Source organism: Lathamus discolor, chromosome 1 (genome assembly GCF_037157495.1).
Source record: "Lathamus discolor isolate bLatDis1 chromosome 1, bLatDis1.hap1, whole genome shotgun sequence".
NCBI classification, from domain to species: Eukaryota; Metazoa; Chordata; class Aves; order Psittaciformes; family Psittacidae; genus Lathamus; species Lathamus discolor.
The window spans coordinates 162,507,404-162,529,118 of record NC_088884.1 but is presented as its reverse complement, the minus strand read 5'-3'; the positions used below and the strand labels follow the sequence as shown (position 1 = coordinate 162,529,118).

General features: G+C 47.1%; 1 protein-coding gene across 1 annotated transcript in view; it reads left to right on the top strand.

Moving 5' to 3' along the window:
• Window positions 1–21,464, top strand: part of SMOX (spermine oxidase) — a 55,008-nt gene extending 33,544 nt beyond the window's left edge. Inside the window, exons 3-7 of the mRNA XM_065661939.1 lie at window positions 1,109–1,335; window positions 9,941–10,114; window positions 13,292–13,991; window positions 20,131–20,291; window positions 21,012–21,464. Of these exons, the coding sequence (XP_065518011.1) occupies window positions 1,109–1,335; window positions 9,941–10,114; window positions 13,292–13,991; window positions 20,131–20,291; window positions 21,012–21,149 (1,400 nt within the window). The 3' untranslated portion in view covers window positions 21,150–21,464. The remainder of the gene's footprint in view (window positions 1–1,108; window positions 1,336–9,940; window positions 10,115–13,291; window positions 13,992–20,130; window positions 20,292–21,011) is intronic.
• Window positions 21,465–21,715: the final 251 nt, after the last annotated feature.

Here is a 21,715-nt window from a genome sequence, read left to right as displayed (position 1 = left end):
CCTGAACATCTCCCCATCCAACCTGGCCTTGAGCACTGCCAGGGATGGGGCAGCCACAGCTTCTCTGGGCACCCTGTGCCAGCGCCTCAGCACCCTCACAGGGAAGAGCTTCTGCCTAAGAGCTCATCTCATCTCCCCTCTGGCAGGATAAATCCATTCCCCTTGTCCTGTCCCTACATGCCCAAAGGGAGAGAGTGGGACTGACCAGCCTCCCTGTGTTTTGCAGGCAGAGAGTGTAGGTGACAAAGGCTAAATGCCTTTGGTGGTCATCCTGACAGTGCATCTTTCTAAAGAACCTGATTTAAGTTTTCAAAGGCATAAATAATGGAACCTGTTTACTCATCTGGGGAATGGAAATGCATTTTTGTATTGCCGTTAATCTGAAGTGTACTTGTAAATTGCATCCATTTTTAATCACAGGACAGGGGTCAGTGTGCAGGCCAATGATGCTATCCCAGGGCAACCCAAATTTTCCTGCATCTCCCTGCTGTAGATGTTTTTCTTCCTGTGTCTTGGTGTCCATCCCCTCCTCTTGAATACAGTGTTTGAAGTCTTTAGGTGCTCTGTTCTTTCCCTACAACTATAGTATTTATGTAAGTATTCTTGTATGTACTTTCTGCAGCGGTGCAGTGAGGTTTCTTAGAGCCTCTTCTCTTTTCCTTCCCACTAGTACAGGGCTTGTGCTGCAACATAATCAGCTCATCCTCTGCTGTCTGATCATGTTCTTAAGTGCAGGTTTGGAGAAGATGACTTAGAAAGGCCAAGTAGCAAGGATTAGCAATGACCATGCTAAGCAGTGGGAAGTAGGAGATTCTGGATTCTGCCTCAAGTATCAGAGACTTGTCACTGTGATGTATCTTTATTGAAAATATCCCATCCTTCTAGCACTACCTAGATATGTATCCTGAAGGAAAGGTGTGGAGAACACTTCATGGTGTTAGACATGTCTAACACGTCCAACAGAGGAAGCTCCCTCAAATGATATTCAAACTTGTGTTGTCCTTGGGCAATTGGTCTGCTATTGCACAGGGACATCCAGGGTTGAATGTGACCAGCTTTCAGGAAGCTGGGCTTCACTAACTGCTTTGCTTGCTTTACTCTCCTGCAGGGCACGCCACTTTTGAACTGGGAGCTACGTGGATTCATGGTTCACATGGAAACCCAGTCTATCATCTAGCAGAAGACAATGGTTTACTTGAAGAGACCACTGATGGCGAGAGGAGTGTTGGCCGGATCAGTCTTTACTCCAAGAATGGGGTGGCTTATCATCTTACCAACAACGGGCAAAGGATCCCGAAAGATGTGGTTGAAGAATTCAGTGATTTATACAACGAGGTTGGTGTTCAACTGCTTTGTCAGGTTGTAGATTTGCCTGAAACAGTAAGAATCCTTGAGAGTTACAACGTTCCAGGTACTGGACAAAGGTAGAAAACCAGCAGTGCCTTTCATCCACACTTAGTTTGCTCTCATCTGCTTAACTGTCCCCCATTTGATTGTGATACAGGATTAACTGTTGTCAGGAAGAACAGTCTTTCCACATTTGTCATCAGTTTAATCACTTCCAACAACTATCGCTGAGGAGATACAGTCATTTACTCTAGAAAGTTGCTACTCAATTAGAAGAGCAGAGGAGGGATCAACTTACTAAACAAAGCAGAACGCAAAACCTTAGCAACAACCAGCTAAATATTGTAGCCCTCTGACATGTTATTGATGTTATAAATACCATAGTGTGCTGTGAAGTGTGCCAAAGGCAGTGCTGTGTCAGAGGAATTGCAAGTTTAGTTGCATCAGAAGGAAAGGAACATGTTTTCTGGTAGATTCAGGCCAGTGTGGGCTTCAGTTTAATGTTATTTTAACTTCTTCTGATCAACATTCAGTGACGTCCTCTTCAGTTCAGTGTAGAAAAGGGCTTCAGAATGTGACAGAAGAGCCAAATGGAAAAAGAAAACCAAACAAGTACAAGCAGAGAACCTAAAAATACTGAATAGAAGCCGGCAAGCTGGAAATTAAAATGCATGGGGAGTGGAAAGATTAACCTCTGCTTAAAAAACAATGAGCCAGTATTAGGCAAAAAAGGCCAAATTTACTTTCATGTAGCTCAGCCCTGCTGCTGTCTTCCTGGTATTTCTTTCAGAGGAAACATGGGGTTTCTTACTGATTTGAGTGTTAAACACATATGAAAGGCTGGTATCAATTCTGTCTGCTTTCACTAGGAAGATTTGGCTTTAGGTAGAGTGGTGGAAAGAGGCTTGCCAAAGCTAATTATAATTAACCTTAGAGCAGCTCCAAGTGCCCAAAGGGGCTACAGGAAAGCTGGAGAGGGGCTTTGGCCAAGGGCCTGTAGGGACAGGCCAAGGGGAATGGCTTGAACCTGCCCGAGGGGAGACTGAGATGAGTTCTTAGGCAGAAGCTCTTCCCTGGGAGGGTGCTGAGGCGCTGGCACAGGGTGCCCAGAGAAGCTGTGGCTGCCCCATCCCTGGCAGTGCTCAAGGCCAGGTTGGACACAGGGGCTTGGAGCAAGCTGCTCCAGTGGAAGGGGTCCCTGCCCGTGGCAGGGGTTGGAGCTGGAGGAGCTTCAAGCTCCCTTCCAACACAAACCATGCCATGGTTCCATGATAACTGTTTCCCACCTTTTATTCATGTCACTTACGAAGTAGCTGTAGGGGGTCAATGCAGAATGTTTAGTCCTCCAGGTAATGTGATCTCTTAGTTGGTTATAATGTTGTTTGGGTATAAAGCTGGTATAAAATAGAGCAAAACACTGTGATTTTCATTATGCTTTAGCCATGCCTAAAACCTTCAGATTTTCATCTGAGAGTGAACTTAGAATCATAGAATCATAGAATAGTTAGGGTTGGAACTTCACCAATATCTGATGCTTGGCTAAGCACACCCTAGATTCAGGTTACTCTTGCATACTTTATGTTTAAAAATATGCCTATGAGCATTTGGAAAGCCACCAAAAAGTCACTGTAGCCTGTAAAGGATTACCAAGGATTGAACAGGGAGCAGAAATGGCTTTTTTGTTTGTTCGAAAAGACTTTTGACGCTGTCCTGGGTCTCTGAACTGGAATCTGTGATGGGATGGCACAAAATCATTCCAGTTTGAGAGAAGGCTTATAGGAATTTCGAAGAAACCTGATTATGGAAGGAATTCAGCAACCCATGGCAGGGAGGGAATTCTTCTTGGACAAAGGTGGAGAGAATTCATCTGAACATCTGATTGAAGACAGAACCAGATACAGCCAAGGGAGATATAGAATCATAGAATACTTAGGGTTGGAAAGCACCTTAGGATCGTCTAGTTCCACCCCCCCCTGCCATGGGCAAGGACACCTCCCACTAAACCATGTCACCCAAGGCTCTGTTCAACCTGGCCTTGAACACTGCCAGGGATGGAGCGTTCGCAGCTTCCCTGGGCAGCCCATTCCAGTGCCTCACCACCCTAACAGGAAAGAACTTCTTCCTTAGATCCAATCTAAACTTCCCCTGTTTCAGTTTGAACCCGTTACCCCTTGTCCTGTCACTACAGTCCCTAATGAAGAGTCCCTCCCCTGCATCCTTATAAGCCCCCTTCAGATACTGGAAGGCTGCTATGAGGTCTCCACACAGCCTTCTCTTCTTCAGACTGCATGGAGCAAGATGAAGAGCAACTGAGAGTAAAGAGGAGAGAAGGAGTAAGTGAAAATACTGCAGTGGGCAGTTACTTATGTAAATGTAACACCACCAAGCTGCATGTGCCTCTTGGTGAGCATCTTGCCTCAAAGAGGGTGGGCAAATCTCCAGCAAAGGGAAGGTGTAGAGGCAAGCAGACTGAAATGGGAACACAAAGATGAGAGCTAAGGAGCTTTGAGATACAACTGATGAGATAAAGGCTGTATCAAGGTGCCTAGTGTTCGAGATATTATGAATTTGTGGTAAATCTACCCTTTCTTTTAAAGCAAGAGAATAGAGGGCAACCAGTGACAGGAGAGAACACCACATTGAAAGTTAATCTTTACGCAACACACTATTAGCTTATCATTGGTTATCTTTATCACTAGGAGATAGAAAAGGCTTTCACATTTATGGGTTGTAAAGATGTCTGCAGCTACTTCTCTGTCGTAAAAAATATGTAAGGGACAGCTTAAGCCAAGAAAGGACATCAGCCAATTCCTAATTGTGGTTGTTAGGAGGTGCATTCACTGTCTTCCTTCCAAGTATGCTGGTTGCAAGAGCAGTTGAGCTTCTTGTCCCAGCCTCTTTGGGGTGTCAGATTGGACCATCTTTATTGATTTAAACAGATGGTGGTAGTTTCTTCCCTGTGCTGCATAGGAAAAGTGGGAATTAAGGTGAGCTACATGATCTGAACATCTCCAGTTCAAAATGACTGTATGAAGCTGCAGGCACATGTGGCTTTGGGGACATTTTCCTTTGGCATAAAGTGCAGGGAATGTTTCTTTATACACAGGCTGAGTCTGCCTGGTGCAGTTTTGGTTTGTGTTTTGTTGTCCCCCACTTCCCCAGCATTTCTTGCATTTCCATTGAGTCCGTTCCATCATTTCATATTTCACCCTAGCTGGCCAATGCTCTTTCTTTAACTGGTGATGAAATGGGTGCTGGGCAGTAACAGTAGGGAGTGCTCCATCCCTGGCAGTGTTCAAGGCCAGGTTGGATGAAGCCTTGGGTGGGATGGTTTAGTGTGAGGTGTCCCTGCGCATGGCAAGGGGGTTGGAACTGGATGACCTTGAGGTCCTTTCCAACCCTAACTGTTCTATGATTCTGTGATTTAGTCTTCAGTCTGTTTCTAGCCCCAGTTATTTTGTCATCTGGACACCACATTCAGTGAGTGCCAAGTGCAGAGGGTCTCCCTTGAGTGATTCACTTGGGTATGTGGAGTTGCTGATGCTGGAGCCAGGAGAGGTCTCTATGTGTGCTGAGTTTTCCGGGTGTGAAAGGCAGAGCTCCCCAGTACCTCCATCTCTTTGCCTCACTGGTTCATTTGGAGTCCTTGTGCTTTTTCCAGGCACATGTCCAATATTTTTTGGCTGCTTCTTCTACTTCAAGTTTGGCTTCTTTTTGTTTGCAGTAGCCTGAATGTTAATAGCTGTAGGGATGCCTCACAGGAGCCTTTATTTGGTTACATGGAAGCTGAGCAGTGTAAGTGTTCAGCTCTTCTTTTCTGTAGCAGGAAGCACCCTACAAGAGGCTGTTGCACTGCACTGAAGTCAGCCAAGATCTATCAAGAGCTTGTGTATGAGGTGACTATTCCTCCTCCATATGAGAGCACCAGCAAAATGAGCAGTGCCTGTAAGGAAGGTTGCAGACCTGCTACCTGGGTTTCCAGCCACACATTGGCAAGTGTTGCACTATGGGAGACAGCATCGAGCCTGCTGTTGGCAGGACAGCTCTCCATCCACTGCTGTTTTAAGATGATCCTTAGGCTGTGTACTGTGTGGGGCTGGCACTGATCAGGGTCCCCATCAGTTCATTTTGTTAGTCTCTCAAAGGAAGGGGGCACCAGCACTGGAAGGTTCCACAGTGATGTCCATGCCATGTATTCATAATCTTCCCATGTTCCTCATCACTCCTGCTGGGATAACTGGGGGAATGCCGAGAGAAGCTGTGGCTGCCCCATCCCTGGCAGTGTTCAAAGCCAGGTTGGACACAGGGGCTTGGAGCAAGCTGCTCTAGTGGAAGGTGTTCCATGGAACTGGATGAGCTCAAAGTTCCCTTCCCACCCAAGCCATTCTGGGGCAAGGGGAGGATTTGACCCTTTGCCTGCTTACGCCACATCTGCACAACCCTCAAAGTGATGGAAATGTTATCTTTGAGGGTAACATCTGCACAGACATCAGTGTCTGTGTGTGCATATAACTACTGGGAAAATGTGAATAGGGATGATCCATCTCAGGGTTGCTCTTTTGTCCCTGCTAAGTCCTTATGTCTCCCTCCAAAGAGGTGTTTAAAGCCAACTCCCAGGTATTAGTGAAGTGTGGGAGGGAAGTGGTGAGCTTGGTAAGTTAAATGCAGTGAAAAATCCCCCTGCTTTGCCTACCCAGGAATGTCACAGTCCATCAGCCAGCCTGATACACAAAACCTGCCTGTTTTTACTTGGGCTTTCCAGTAAGGATGTGGTCCCTAAAGACCTGCTTCACAGGAACCCTCCCTTGAACAATCAGCTTTCTCCCGTGTGCTGCACAGCTTCTGGGGGCAGGGATGCAGCCAAAGAATGACAAAGTTTTCCACCCTTCTCACCCCCACCCTGTGCTGGGCTTCGTGCCATCCCCAATTAAGCTCCAGCGCCTTGTGTTATCATTGAAAGCAGGACCAAAGGGCCACCGAGTGTCACTGTTCCTTCCCTGTCCCTCTATTGCACTGACAGATGTCTGGCCTGGTAACAGCATGGACCTATCTCCAACAGGGTTTTTGTACTGACCGGGGATTAAGTCACTGCAGTTTTTAAGCCAAGTGTGAAAAAGACAATGCTGTGGATCGTCAGCGGCGCTGACAGGAAGGAGTGTGGATTGGGATGTGCTTTCCTGACCTCCTTCAGTGCTGAGAAACTGCTTTATTTAGATTTGCTCTTCCTAAGAGCCTGCCTCGTCCCATGGTGGAGGAGCACGTATGTAGTAAAGACGTTGTAGGTGGAAGCCTGTAGGTAACAGAGAGGATATTGTTAGTGGAACCCAGGTTCTCTGCAGAGAGCCTGGCTGTGGGATGCCCCAAAGTTGGTCAGAAAGAAGATGAAGGATGCCATTAACTCCTTTGAATTTCTGCCCTTCATTTCCCTGTAGGACTGTATGTGAACCCTCAGAATTAGGGAAGGCAATCTGCTTGGAATGAATAGTCATTTGAGATGTTCTGTGTCTTTTGCTTCTGCGGGTAGCTCTTTCAGAGAGGCTTCTAAGGCCAGTTCTTCTGCCTAAACCCAGAGGAGCTTTAGGGTGAGAAGCAATCAGGTCATTGTGCTTGGATGTGTTTGCCAGTGGTGGCAGCTGGGAGGTGATGGAGTCTGTCCTTTTTTTCCTTCCTTCTTGTGTCAGGTCTGCAATACTAGACAAGGGAGATGAGTCAGGGCTGTACATGGTGTAGGTCTCCTTGCTGATGGGCACATGGAATGGGTTGCCCATGGATTTGGATGCATGGATATTTGCAGGGTTAACTGAAAGATCAGCACGATCTTTCAGGTCATTCTCTGCTACTTTCAGCAGGATCTTGGAGATAAAGCCCACTTGAACACTCTTGGGATCCCTTCTGTCATCACATCATGATGAGATGGTGGAAGGAGAATGTGTTTTCAGATCTCACAAATGCTGTTTCCAGTGACTTCAGAGATGGTCCATAGGCGTGATGATGGTTTCTGTTACGTGAGCAGTTTCCCACCTAGGGAAGGAAAGTCTAGGTAACTCCAGCTCCAGACAGTGCAATTCTGCTCCTGCTTCATTGGAAATCTACCTTAAGTCAAGGCTTCTAGTGAACCTTTCCCACAGTTTCTTACATAGGATGTGTTTGCTGCTTCTGTATATTAATACATATGGAGTGTCTTTTTGATTCTTTCATTATGCCAATGTATCTCTTAATGTAGGACTTGCTGTTGTTCCTCCTTCTGCTTCTTGCCTACAACAGCTTTGCCTTCTGTTCTTAATCAGATAGTTCTGCACCCCCAAGAAGAGAAAAGTAACGAAGTGACAGGGATTCTGAGAGAAAATACTAAATCCTAATAGTGATTATACTTACCTGCTGCCTGATCAATGGGATGACATACACAGGACACGCTTTACCTGATGTTTACAGCATGGATAACTCTGCATTTCTGCGCTTTTCTCTGTTGGGCAATGGAGCATACAGTGGTTAATAAAACCACAAGGCTCACTTTACCTTTTGCCAAATGGTAGCTGGATTTTAACACAGCTTTGCTTGTCTTGTGAATTTGTTATCTGCTTATAGCATGCAATCAGCTTATGGAAGCTGAGCTGCATTGTGCTGATGCAAGGGTCTATGCACCTTATGCCTGCAGCAAGTGGTTTGAACCTCATAAATTGGTGGACCTGAGAACTATGAGATACTAAAATTGCCAAAGAGCTCTTGGCATTGGGGAACAGAGAAGGTTTGATATCCTTTCCTTTGCTGAAGGCCTTCCTTTCATGTAGGGCGTTGGTCTCCACTTTTCTTGTCTGGAAATCTCCTTGGAAAGGCTGTGTCCCAGTTAGTGTCTGTAATTCTGTTCACCACTTCTGTTCATTTTCCTTGTGATTATTTACTTGGTTTTGTAGTTTTCCCCCTTTATTTTCATTATTTCACTTATTTTTCTTCTTCAATTTCCTCTTCATCCCTTACTTGTCCCTTTCTACTCACCTTCCTCCTTCCTTTACAGACCTGCTTCCTCTTACTCCTACCACTGCCATGCGTTTTTCCTCACCACCTCCTTTCCTCATCATCCCTCTCTTTTGCCTCCTCAAATTCACGTTATTGCTAAAACCTGAGAGAAAATCAAGCTTCTGGGAAGCATCAGAGCAGGAAGAAACTAACCGATGGTGGATTATCTGCATCAGCAGAGAATGGGAAGCCCTAGGAGCATTTGTAGGAGAGGCTCCCATGGCTTCCTACCAGGCATTTACTTTTGAGTTGAACTCAGTATGACCAACTAATCTGTCTCTACAAAAAGGATCATAAGCTATAATCAAACCATCTTTGATAGGAAAAGCTCAACAAGCAGGGATATTGCCTCTCTCTTAGTACAAGGAGTACTGTGCACCCGAGTGCTATGATATAAATGAGAAGTTGACTCATTCTGGTCACTAATGGCATGAGTTGTACTTCTGAGAGGCACCTTTTAAAAGCTTTCCTGTGTTAAAAGATTCCTCAGAGTTTTTCCATGGAAATGAAAGGCCATGATTCCATCTCAGGCTCTTCTGATGATATCACAGGCAGAAATAGTGATTGCTTCAGACAGCCACGAGCAGATGGTCAAGGGGGATGGTGGTTTTCTTGCTTTTAAGTAGCTTTCAGGGTGGAAAACTGGGGTTAAAATTATGTCAGGAAGATCTTCAAAGAGCATTGATTTCTTAGAAGGGGATTTTCCTTGTGGGCCCTTTTCAGGCTGGTGGGATATGTCATTGTTTTCCATGGATCTATACCTGTCTTTTCCTCAACAAGTAAAACCTGTGTGCATACATCATTCCTTTGCTAAGCCTGTATGGGTTGCTTCCTAATTTTCAGTGTACAAGAGAAAGGCAGCTATAAAACTGAATTCCTGGTGGGTTCCTGGGCATTATTCCTAAATAATGGAGAGGGTGGAAGGGCTGGGTCCAGGTTAGAGCAGTCAAACGTATGGGCTAGGATTGCATCTGAGACATTGAGCTGTGGGAAGAGCTGGTGCTTCATTGTCAGATGCGAGGAAGCACATGGCTCCTACTGCTTGAGTTCACTCCCAGTAGGCTTTGGATGGAGACTGGTGACTGTGATACTGTTCAACAGAGCCCAAACTCACACAGAGCAAACCCAAAGCTGTTCTGCAGAGCTGCTCTGCAGTCTGCACTTACTTGCCTTGCTGATCCAGCTGCAGCATCTAAACATCTGGTTAAACAACATGGTTTAGCTACTGGGAATGGAATGAAGGCCTCGGTGTTCTGCAAGTGATAGGATGGACATGCTTGAGTTAAAAAATAACTTATAGTAAGTTAATAGTAACTTAATAATAGTAACTTAATAATAGTAACTGGGCTATTGTAGGTGAGTAAGGGTGGTTATCTTTGCCTGCAGGGAAATGTTGCTTCCTGCCTTCTTATCACCATAGCTGTGGGTGCAGCTTGACATGGTGTTGGGGCAAGAGTGCGCTATCAGTGTTGGCAAGAGGAGGTGATGAATGTGCTGGGCTTGAATGGAGGAAAAAGCATCCTGCTTGGGTTCTGCTGTGAATCACGTTGTCCATCTTTGTGTGCCCTGTCTCTGGCAGGTCTATAACCTGACTCAGGAGTTCTTCCAACGAGGTAAACCAGTCAATGCTGAGAGCCAGAACAGTGTGGGTGTCTTCACACGGGATGTAGTGCGCAAGCGCGTCAAGGCCGACCCGGATGACACAGAGGCCGTCAAGAGGCTGAAACTAGCCATGATCCAGCAGTACCTTAAGGTATGTGTGTGTGCGTGTTTTGTTTTAACTAAGAACACACAGTTCTTGAACCTCAGACACCTTTCTAAGCCTTGCCCATCACTGGGGAATTGCTTTCGTTTCTTGCAGCTGGGGCAGGTTGTATTTATATGGACAACTTTTCCTCACGAGGCATATGCAGAGTGGCCTGCAAGAAATAATACCTTTATTCTTTTATCTTCTTACCTTAAACTTCCAGCTTTCTACCTAGAAGGGGCTTTCCTAGGCCCTGTTAAATTTTCTGGTGTGATTTAATGTTTTCTTACCACCTGAAGCTAACTTGACTGTCAGGTTCTTTTAGTAATGTCTTGTGCCTTACACCAGGGACCCCATAATCCTTCCTGAGTGTTTTTCATTCCCTTCCACATCTGTCCATATCTCAGAGGCCAGAAGAAATGTAACTTTGATACTGGTAATTTGCTGAAGGAATCCCTAGAAAGCAGTTTGAAGGTAAAGCAATAAAATCAAAGGTCGATTGTATCAACCCATGTTGTAATCATTTTTCCTCACGGCTTCCCTAGTTCTTTTTATCTCCTTGATGCTTTGGCCTAAATGAGATCTCTGTGGGATGAGGACTTAACGCTCCATCAAACACTCCAGAAGTAAAGTGTAACAGTCATTCCTATTTCAATTATAATGACTTAAAGGCTTATGAAATGAGGCAGGGGAGGCAAGGAGCATGCTGTGATGTGGGGAAGTGTATGATATTCACTACATACAGGTAGGAAGCTGAAATAGAGAGAAAGATCTAAAGAGCCTCACAGGGGGTTGTGATAAAACTGAGATTTGAACTCAGGCATCCTGAGTGCTGTTCTGGTATCTCAGTGTGTAACCCAAGAGCTTGGGTGTCTCCACAGCTGCCACGTAGACTAGTGATTGTGTTATCCATGGAACGTCACCCACACAGGTGATGTTAGTCTGATATAGCTCTGGTTTACCTGGTGGTTTCTTCTGTGGTTGCTACAGGTTGCCACAGCCAGAGACTTTTCTGCAGGCCTGGCAAATCGCTTCTCGTGTGTAAATACCTGAGAACAGCAAAGCCTCTGGTGCTTAAGACTATCAGATTGGAGCTGATGAGAGAGTGAGGATTAACTGGTGTCTCAGGCAAAGTAAAGTCTTGGTAGTTGCCTGGTTTTCCTCCTGGCTTTTGTCCCTCATGGTTGTTCTTTCAACATAGCAACCACTGTTTGTTGTGTTCGGCATGTGGAGTGTCCTGTTGGAGCACCCAGGTGGGATGAGTGGCCTGTTGCATGACCTAGGGTGCAGGGTTTGTACTGTCGACCAACCGAAATGACCTTGGGCGAGTGCTGTGAGTGCATGCTCAGCCATCAGTTGGGGTGGAACCACAGCAGATTCAGGGAATAAGTCTTCAAGAAGGGATGTGGCCCAAGAGCTGTGCCTGGAGTCAGGGGGCAACAACCAGGAAGGGGCAACCCCTGTTAGTCAGTACAGTCACAGCCTGTGGACTCCTGAGAACAGCTTTGACTTGTTTGCTTAGCCCAGCACAGAGATTCCTGCCCTGCACCAAGATTCTCCACAGGAAGAGGGGTCTGAGCTTGCCAGGCTTCCAAAACGTGGTCATTAAAGTGTGGAAAGGCCTGGAAAACTGGCCAAAGGGGAAGGCAAGGAATTGTAATGTAATGTAATGTAATTTAAGCCTAAAATGCTTAAAGAATTGGAGCGTGCAAATCAACGTGACTCCGGTGATTTGAAGATTTTAAGATCACTGTGTCCCATGCATCAGTATTATCATTAGAAACTTATCACAGGACAGGCCAAACATCCTGTCTTTGTTCCAGGGGCTGTTGGAAGCTGCAGCTATGCCTGATACTCTTGCAAACATTCACCAACAAGTCCTGAATCTAAAGCTTTGGTAATCGCATCAAGTGAATCAAACACAGGTCTCTCATCTCTTGGCATTTCCCTTGTCTGTCTCCTTCAGTTCCTTCTGTGTTGGGTCCTCTTGCCTCTGGCAGATTGTTTGCTTGCTGATTGCTGTATGACAGCGTGCTGAAAGCTGCAGACAGCAGGAATAGCTGCCAAAAGTTTCCCATGTCTCCTCATGGGAACATTTATTAACATTGGAAAAAGCGTCTGATTAACACAGCTCCAGCTTGTGTTGTAGGAGCACCAAGAGGCCAGTCTCCAGCCAGTGAAGTGGGGTTTAAATGATAGAAACCAGTCAGAGCTTTAACCACAAATCATGCAGAAGCAAAGATGTCATCTCTGAACTCTGGCTGATGCAACCTTGGCCAATGCGACCGACGCTGATGCAGCTTCTTACCATGACAAAATGCTTTCTCTGGTTGGAAAAAAAGGCTGAGGACTGGACTGATTTTGTCAGGTCCTATGGCCAAACACTCCTTTAGTAGCAAAAATAATCATAGAATCATAGAATAGTTAGGGTTGGAAAGGACCTTAAGATCATCCAGCTCCAACCCCCCTGCCATGGACAGGGACACCTCACACTAAACCATCCCACACAAGGCTTCATCCAACCTGGCCTTGAACACTGCCAGGGATGGAGCACTCACAACTTCTCTGGGCAACCCATTGCCTCACCACCCTCACAGGAAAGAACTTCCTCCTTATATCCAATCTAAACCTCCCCTGTTTAAGTTTTAACCCGTTACCCCTTGTCCTGTCACTACAGTCCCTAGTGAAGAGTCCCTCCCCAGCATCCCTATAGGCCCCCTTCAGGTACTGGAAGGCTGCTATGAGGTCTTTGTGTGGGAGGTGCTCTGGCCTCTGATCATCCTCGTGGCCTCCTCTGGACTTGTTCCAACAGTTCCATGTACTTTTTATGTTGAGGACACCAGAACTGCACACAATGCTCCAGGTGAGGTCTCACAAGAGCAGAGCAGAGGGGCAGGATCACCTTCTTCGCCCTGCTGGTCACGCTCCTTTTGATGCAGCCCAGGATACGGTTGGCTTTCTAGGCTGTGAGCGCACACTGAAGCCAGCTCATGTTCATTTTCTCACCGACCAGCACCCCCAGGTCCTTCTCCACAGGGCTGCTCTGGACCTCTTCTCTGCATAATGTGGTTTAAGAGTGGGATTCAGGACTCCCAGCAGCAGCTCTGTGTCCTTGTGATGCTACGCTGAGGCAAAAATGATTTGCTCTGTGGCAACGTTGCTTTTGTGTTGCTTTTCCCTCAGGTAGAGAGTTGCGAGAGCAGCTCCCACAGCATGGATGAAGTGTCGCTTAGTGAGTTTGGGGAATGGACCGAAATCCCTGGAGCTCATCACATCATTCCTTGTGGTTTCATTAAAATCGTGGAGCTCCTGGCCCGCTCCATCCCCGAGTCTGTCATTCAGCTCCGCAAGCCGGTCAAGTGCATCCACTGGAACCAGTCGGTCAGCAAGGAGATCGAGAGGGTGGCTGACCACAACAGTGACCTCCCCGAGGAGGACAAGGGCTCCAATGTCTTCGTAGAGTGCGAGGACTGTGAGTTCATCCCAGCTGACCACGTCATTGTGACCGTGTCCCTGGGAGTCTTGAAGAAACGCCATGAAAGCCTGTTCCATCCCCGCTTGCCTGAGGACAAGGTGATGGCCATTGAGAAACTGGGAATCAATACGACTGACAAGATATTCCTGGAGTTTGAAGAGCCTTTCTGGAGCTCTGAATGCAACAGCATCCAGTTTGTCTGGGAAGATGAAGCAGAGAGTGAGAGCTTGACTTACCCTGAGGAGCTGTGGTACAAGAAGATCTGCAGCTTCGATGTACTCTACCCACCGGAGAGGTATGGCCATGTCCTGAGTGGCTGGATCTGTGGAGAGGAGGCACTGATCATGGAGAAGTGTGATGATGAAACTGTGGCAGAAACCTGCACCGAAATGCTACGTAAATTCACAGGTCAGCCATGCTCTGGTTCCTGTGGTGAGTGGAGAAGGGAGGGAGATGGGGCTGGGGTGTTGAATAGCCGCTAGGAAGGAAATGCACGCAAGTCATTTTTAGTTCTTTGGCATTCTGTACCCTTTGAATGGGCTGTGTTTGTTGCTTCCAGCATCCCTCCTGCTCGGGTGTGCCTGAAAGCTATTTATAGAGGGGCTGATAACCAGCTCAGGAAGTGGGGGGCAGAAGTGCTTGAGGATTCCACATCCTCTGCCCTATTTAATCACAAATAACTCTTCAGCAGCTGGAGCTGTCAGGCTCAGTACTCCCGAGGGCTGATCTCAGGGGTTGAAAGCAGCACTTTCAGAGCCAGCGGAGCTGAAGCTGTTTAGATTCGCTGTGATGTGGTGGTTGAAGCACATCCCTGACTTCCATTGAACCCGAGGCTACATGGAAATGTCTCAGGCCTAAAACTCAAAGAATCCATTGATCTTAAGAGTTCCCACATTCCGGTTACCTCACTTAAACCTTCTGGACTTCACAGGTTTCACATTTACTGGGCACGCATCACATTAAGGGCAGCAGCTGGAGCAAGGCAGATCTTAGGTGTCTTATACTGAGAAAATCCAAGATGAAATCACTAAAGGTAGTAATGCTGGGCCTTAGTTTGCCTCCAGTCACTGCCCTAGAGTTGCACAGCTTCCCATGGAAAGGGCTTTTTGTATCTATGGAGTCTTTGAGATCCCCTTATGGAAGGCACTGTACAAGCACAACTGTCATGTAGCAATGCTGAAAGAAACAGTGGTTGACTCAGCCTGGAAATAAGGACTTTGAACTTACACATAGTTATGAGCAATTATAAGAGCAGCATCCTCCAAGATTAGATGTATTTGAAGCTATTCTAGAGACGAGTCCTGTGATTAAGCTATTTATACCTGCCTGCTGCCTCGTGTTAACCAAATCTTGACACTCAGTGGGTTTCCAGCCTTACTTCTTGTCCACTGAAGAAGTTTGCCTTCACAAATGTAGCTTTCCCCCTGTACTTACAGACCATTTGCTGAATTCAATGTGAAGATCTAGAGAAGGGGTTCTGGGAGCTAAGGACTACCTATGTGGCTGGCTACTGCCAACAAAGGTTTTATAACTCCCTTCAGAATCCATAGGATAGGCAATAGGTTCAGAAACCTCAATGCAGTGACCAAAACTGAATCATGTTTCCACTTATTCGGTGTTGGATGATGAACCTGTGGCTCTCCTGCAGCCCACAGACAAATAGAATGAAACAGTGAATGCTGGATCTGGGCAGCTTCTGTTTGTTTTCAGTGGTGTTGGGTATCCCTGCGTCACGTTGCACTGTCCGTACATACCTCTTTCCTCCTGACCTCAGCAGCCCAACTGCTCCATACAGGCAGAACAGGAGGCTCCTCTCTTCAAGGCCAAGTTGTTCAGTGCTGACGTCTCCCAGAACATATAAACAACTTGGTTTGTGCAGCTCTTCTTGCTCAAGACCTTTGTTTTTTAAGCCATCTTGATTAATTAGTGGGAATTTGGCTCTTCGGGTCTTTCTGTGGCAGATGGAACATAATCTCCTTCTTCCTTTTTGGGCTCCTTCATTGCTGTTATTGTTCGCATGTGTTGGATGTTCCTCTCTTCCTCCGAGGATGGAAATCTGTTGGCACCGGGTCGTGGGCATGTGCTGCAGTTGCTGTTCCAGCTGATGCTGCACCTGATCACTGTCCATCAGACTCAGCAACACTATGGGCTCTGCCTCAGCCCTCTGCTAATCCTGGGGTATCTAACCCTGGAGAATTCCAGACTGAAATTCCCAAGGTCTTGCCCTGCAATAATCATTTTGTGCATAAGCTGAGAGGTGGCCTTGAAACTGCGAGAAGAAAACCTGTTCTTGGAGCACCCGTTACACAACACGTTCCACTTTCTGCCCCCAAAGACTTGTTAGTTTATAGAAAACCTTTCCATAGATCTTCCAGGATGGCCTTGCTAAGGTGCCTGGGTTTATCCTGTTGCCCTTGCTCCTGTTTTCCCTAGCAGACTCACAGAAGAAGCAATACTTGGCTAACCTGGGCCAAGTGCCAGGCAAGCTGAAAGAAGCTTTCCATGCACCTAATGTCTTGTCCACTCATCTGTTTCATTGGGAGTGGGAGAGTGGGTTAGTCCAGCCAGGGGATGGCTGGGGGGGACACAAAGCAACCTTCTGTCTTCAAACCCAGCTTTTGAAGCATTTCCCAGTACCCAACTTCCTGTAAATCAGCTGTGTTGGGAAACCAGTCCTAGAATCATAGAATCATAGAATAGTTAGGGTTGGAAAGGACCTCAAGATCATCCAGTTCCAACCCCCCTGCCATGGGCAGGGACACCTCACACTAAACCATCCCACACAAGGCTTCATCCAACCTGGCCTTGAACACTGCCAGGGATGGAGCACTCACAACCTCCCTGGGCAACCCATTCCAGTGCCTCACCACCCTCACAGGAAAGAATTTCCTCCTTATATCCAAATCTAAACTTCCTCTGTTTAAGTTTTAACCCATTACCCCTTGTCCTGTCACTGCAGTCCCTGACGAAGAGTCCCTCCCCAGCATCCCTATAGGCCCCCTTCAGGTACTGGAAGGCTGCTATGAGGTCCCCACGCAGCCTTCTCTTCTCCAGGCTGAACAGCCCCAACTTCCTCAGCCTGTCTTCATACGGGAGGTGCTCCAGCCCCTGATCATCCTCGTGGCCTCCTCTGGACTTGTTCCAGCAGTTCCATGTCCTTTTTATGTTGAGGACACCAGAACTGCACACAATGCTCCAGGTGAGGTCTCCCAAGAGCAGAGCAGAGGGGCAGGATCACCTCCTTCGCCCTGCTGGTCACGCTCCTTTTGATGCAGCCCAGGATACGGTTGGCTTTCTGGGCTGCGAGCGCACACTGCAGCCGGCTCATGTTCATTTTCTCATCGACCAGCACCCCCAAGTCCTTCTCTGCAGGGCCGCTCTGAATCTCTTCTCTGCCCAACCTGTAGCTGTGCCTGGGATTGCTCCGACCCAGGTGTAGGACCTTGCACTTGTCGTGGTTGAACTTGATAAGGTTGGCATCAGCCCACCTCACAAGCGTGTCAAGGTCCCTCTGGATGGCATCCCTTCCCTCCAGCGTATCAACCGGACCACACAGCTTGGTGTCATCGGCAAACTTGCTGAGGGTGCACTCAATCCCACTGTCCATGTCAGAGATGAAGATGTTAAACAAGACCGGTCCCAACACCGATCCCTGAGGGATTCTTAGAACCCTCCTAGGGTTCTGAGCTGGCTGGAAAGAAAGACTCTTCCATAAGGCAGTTCAGATCTTCCACACTTCACTTGGTGCTCTGTGGCATCTTCTGAAGCAGCTTTTTCTATGAAGTCTAAAGAGAGCCTTATATTCAGTAATGAAAGCAGGTAGTATGAACCTTTTAACGTTCACTTTGCCTTTTGTAGCTTCCATGTTCTGCAGCTAAAGTCCCCCTGGTTCTTTCTTCTTCTATTAAAGAATTAATGCATTACCAGGGGGGTTCCCGTGTTCAGCTCTGTTCTTCTAATCCATTGCTCATGGAGGCCTTTACTCTGGCTTCAGAAGATGTTAAATCCTATGTGAAATCCATTCTTTAGACTCACACTGAGAGGTGACTTACATTTCACATGCAGGTTGGTGTTGTGGATTATCTGGCTTTGCTGTGGAAAGCTCTGAGGATTGTTCTAACCTAAGGACCATTGACAACTGCTGCTTTTCACAGCTGAAAAGTGGTGTCCTCTCAATCTGATCAAATGGGCTGTCCATGAACCATTACAAGCCTTGCTCTGCGCTCTTTGTTGGCTGAGCTCAAGTGTTAGAAGGCAGTAGTTGTCCTCCCCATACCCCAGCTCCAGAGGGGAATGGCTCTTTATTAGGTTCTGCATCACATCTACCAGCCCCATGGGATGCCTGGGCTACCCTAATGTCTCTCTAGTGACTGGAGACACTAATGTGTGTGTAGAACCACAGATCTCTCTTTGCCTTGATGGGATCACAGAATCACAGAATCCCAAGGGTTGGAAGGGACCTCAAAAGATCATCTAGTCCAACCCCCCCGCAAGAGCAGGGCAACCTACAGTACATCACACAGGAACTTGTCCAGGCGGGCCTTGAATATCTCCAGTGTAGGAGACTCCACAACCCCCCTGGGCAACCTGTTCCAGTGCTCTGTCACTCTTACAGTAAAGACCTATACACTGTAATGATCATAGATACCCTGCTCTCAGATAGGCAACTGGATTTGGGTGTCTAATTTAGATCTGTGAGCTGATTTTATTAGAGGTAGATGTTAAAGATATCTGGATTTATACAACTGTTGATTGGGTAATGACTCCACAAACCCCTTTTGTTAACAAATAGCAGTCTTTTAGCAGATCTGTGGCCTTACAGGCTGACAAGCCCTCATCTCATTGCTTGTAGCACTGTGAGTTCCTAATGTTAATCCCCTTTTTACCAACATCTTGTTGGCTCCTCTATTGAAAATCTTTAGGGTTCCTTGACAGAAGAACATGAGAACAGGCACCAGCCACAGAAGAGGCCCCACCAGCCCACTGCAGAGACTCCTTTTATGTGCAAAGACATCATTGTGCGGTTGGTTTTGTGTCATGCGATGCGGTGTGATGGATGGCTGCTTCATCCCTGGTTGGTGCTGTGTTATCTGACAGCTTTCATGGTGTGTTCTCCTGGGCTTTCCCACAGCCCTTCAAGCTAAAACGTGATAACTTATTTCCTTGCCACATCTGAGAGCTCCTTGTTCTCACACTCCCTTGGGCTTTTCACTTCCATCCCAGGCTTTGAAGATCCTTGCAGGAGCGTATTTAGAGCCTTTGTTATGCTAAGTTGTTATTCCTGAAACAGCATTCAGTTGTAGGATGTGTTTTGTTTGGAGGGTGTATTCATTTGCTGCTCTGTGCCACTGCTATTTTGAGCTGGGACTAGTGTTCACAGTGTTCTTTGGCGAGTCATCCAGGTGCCTTTGCTCTGGTTCAGCCTTGGACTTCATAGTTGTGGTTGAGACAGGTTGTTCCTGAAAGCAGTAGCTGACCCAGAGGAGTAACCTGCGCCTGGTTTTAAGGAATTGAAGGCATGACTAAATAATTGTGGAGCAGTAAGTGACGTAGTGCCTGACACATCTTTACAGTTGGGTGTCTCCCTCTCCAAGCTGTGAGGGAATTTGGATCATCTTCATAGCGTGCTGAAGGGTTACAGTCAGGCTCTGAAAGAGGCACAGGAGGTGTGCAAGATGCAAACACGTCTCAGTGCTCTTATTCCGTGTGCTGACAGTCTCTTACAGTCAGAGAATCGCAGTCATTTAGGTTGGAAAAGGCCTTGAAGATCATCAAGTCCAACCATTACCCCAGCACTGCCAAGGCCACCGCTAAACCATGCCCCAAAGCACCACATCTTCACGTCTTCTAAGTACCTTCAGGGATGATGACTCCACCACTGCCCTGAGCAGCCTGTTCCAATGCTTGACAGTCCTTTCAGTGAAGAAGACTTAGGCTCAACCCAAGTAGCTGAACCTTGCCTGGATATGTGAGGTTGCTCTTCTACTCTTTGGGATGGGAACAGCGCCCCTACCACTGGTGCACCAGTGCCGCTCACCTCTAGGTCCTCCATCCTCTTAGCAGTAGAAATCCTACAGCAATCTTGAAATCCCCCTTCCAGCCTCAAAAGCCTTATTTCTGTGCCGTGGGCATTGCACAGAATGGGTTAGTTGGATTTTAGGTTCATTCAGGGGGCAAGAGGGTAGCAATTGAAGTGAATAATACAGGTTCTGAGAACTTCCTGACACGTTTTCCTATCCCCCTGCCTAATGAGGATTTGCCTTCTAACACCCTTATCTCTGTTCCTCTTTGGAGGCACACTTCTCACCAGGCTAATGATCTTCCCCACAGTGGAAGACAGCAGCTGAGGTTAAAGGGATGCTGTTTCTGTTGCATAGATACTTAGGAAAGAGTTCATGTTTAGAGCCTCTTCCCTGTAGTCTGCAGGCTCTGCTAGGTTGTATTCTCAATAAACCAGACTGAAATCATGCCACCCACACCTTGCACAGGCATTGCTGTGTTTTCTCCTGGACATGATCTTACTTCTTGTCTTCTGCTTTCCACCCAGGGAATCCAAACATTCCGAAACCTCGCCGGATCCTGCGGTCCTCCTGGGGCAGCAATCCCTACTTCCGGGGATCCTACTCTTACACCCAAGTTGGGTCTAGTGGGGCTGATGTAGAGAAACTTGCTAAACCACTGCCTTACGCTGAAAGCTCCAAAACTACTGTAAGTATGGCCCAAATCAGTTCTGTGGCAATAAGGGTAACATGGTGTTGGGTGGTGGGTTCTCAGGGAGGGAGGTTCAAACAGACAATCTCTGGTTAGGCCTCCAATAATGTGTTTTCCAGGTTTTGTAGTATCTGGACAAACGATGTGTGTAGGATTTTACCTCTTTAATTGGAATGCCAACATCTCAGGCATTCCCGTATCTCTGAAATTATCAAGAGCTGCTCATCCATGTGGCTTTGGAATTGCGATCTCTACATTTAATAACCATTAGCCTGTAGGGACAGGGCAAGGGGAATGGCTTTAACCTGCCCGAGGGGAGACTGAGATGAGCTCTTAGGCAGAAGCTCTTCCCTGGGAGGGTGCTGAGGCGCTGGCACAGGGTGCCCAGAGAAGCTGTGGCTGCCCCATCCCTGGCAGTGCTCAAGGCCAGGTTGGACACAGGGGCTTGGAGCAAGCTGCTCCAGTGGAAGGGGTCCCTGCCTGTGGCAGGGCTTGGAGCTGGAGGAGCTTTAAGCTCGCTTCCAACCCGAAGTGTTCTACGTTCTATAACACAGGCAGAGGTGCGCTGTGCTCTTAGTGCACCACTTGGGATGTCGGGAGCCAGCGCCCTAAAACACCTCCGTCAGCTCATGGAGACGTGGGAGGACACAAAGTTTTGTCTCCTTTTAGCTTTCCAATGGGTGATGCTGAGCTTTCTGCTTCTCTTCCCCTCTGCAGCCAATGCAGGTGATGTTTTCAGGGGAGGCCACTCACAGGAAGTACTATTCCACTACCCATGGTGCTGTGCTTTCTGGGCAGAGAGAGGCCGCTCACCTTATCGAGATGTACCAGGACCTCCTGCAGTGCCGGAGCTGAAAAGCCCCATGTTTGTGACCACCACCACCACCTCCCAATCCCTTGTGCAGGTGTGGAGGGATTCCTTTTTAATTTCAGTAGAACAGCCTTTATCTTTTTCTATTAAAGCCCTATCTGTTTTAAGAGTTAGTCATCGATAGCTTCATTTCCGTGTGCTCTATTGTTAACAGGGAAGGGTGCTCCTTTTGTCTGGTAAACCGTTTCTTTGTCATCTGAATTCTAACTTCACTTTTGGTGCCTATCCTAGTTTACTCTTTGTTTTCTTTCTGTATTGTAAGTGCCTTCTATACTAAAATAAATGTTGTCATAAAAACACTGGGTGCTTTGGTACTTCCTGGACGCTCCACTCAGTAACTCGCAACTCTCATTCATTATAATAATAGGGATTTTCTCCCTTCCTAGGACATTTGGAGTAGGAGGATCTTAAGGTAAATGTAGGTACTCAGTGTTCTGCTTGATCTTAGTTCACACCAAGAGTTCTACCTTAAAGCCACAGTGATTTCCCTTGTCCAGATCAGCACAGAAATGTGTCTCACGCTATCTTTAACTCTGTGCGTCACCTGCCT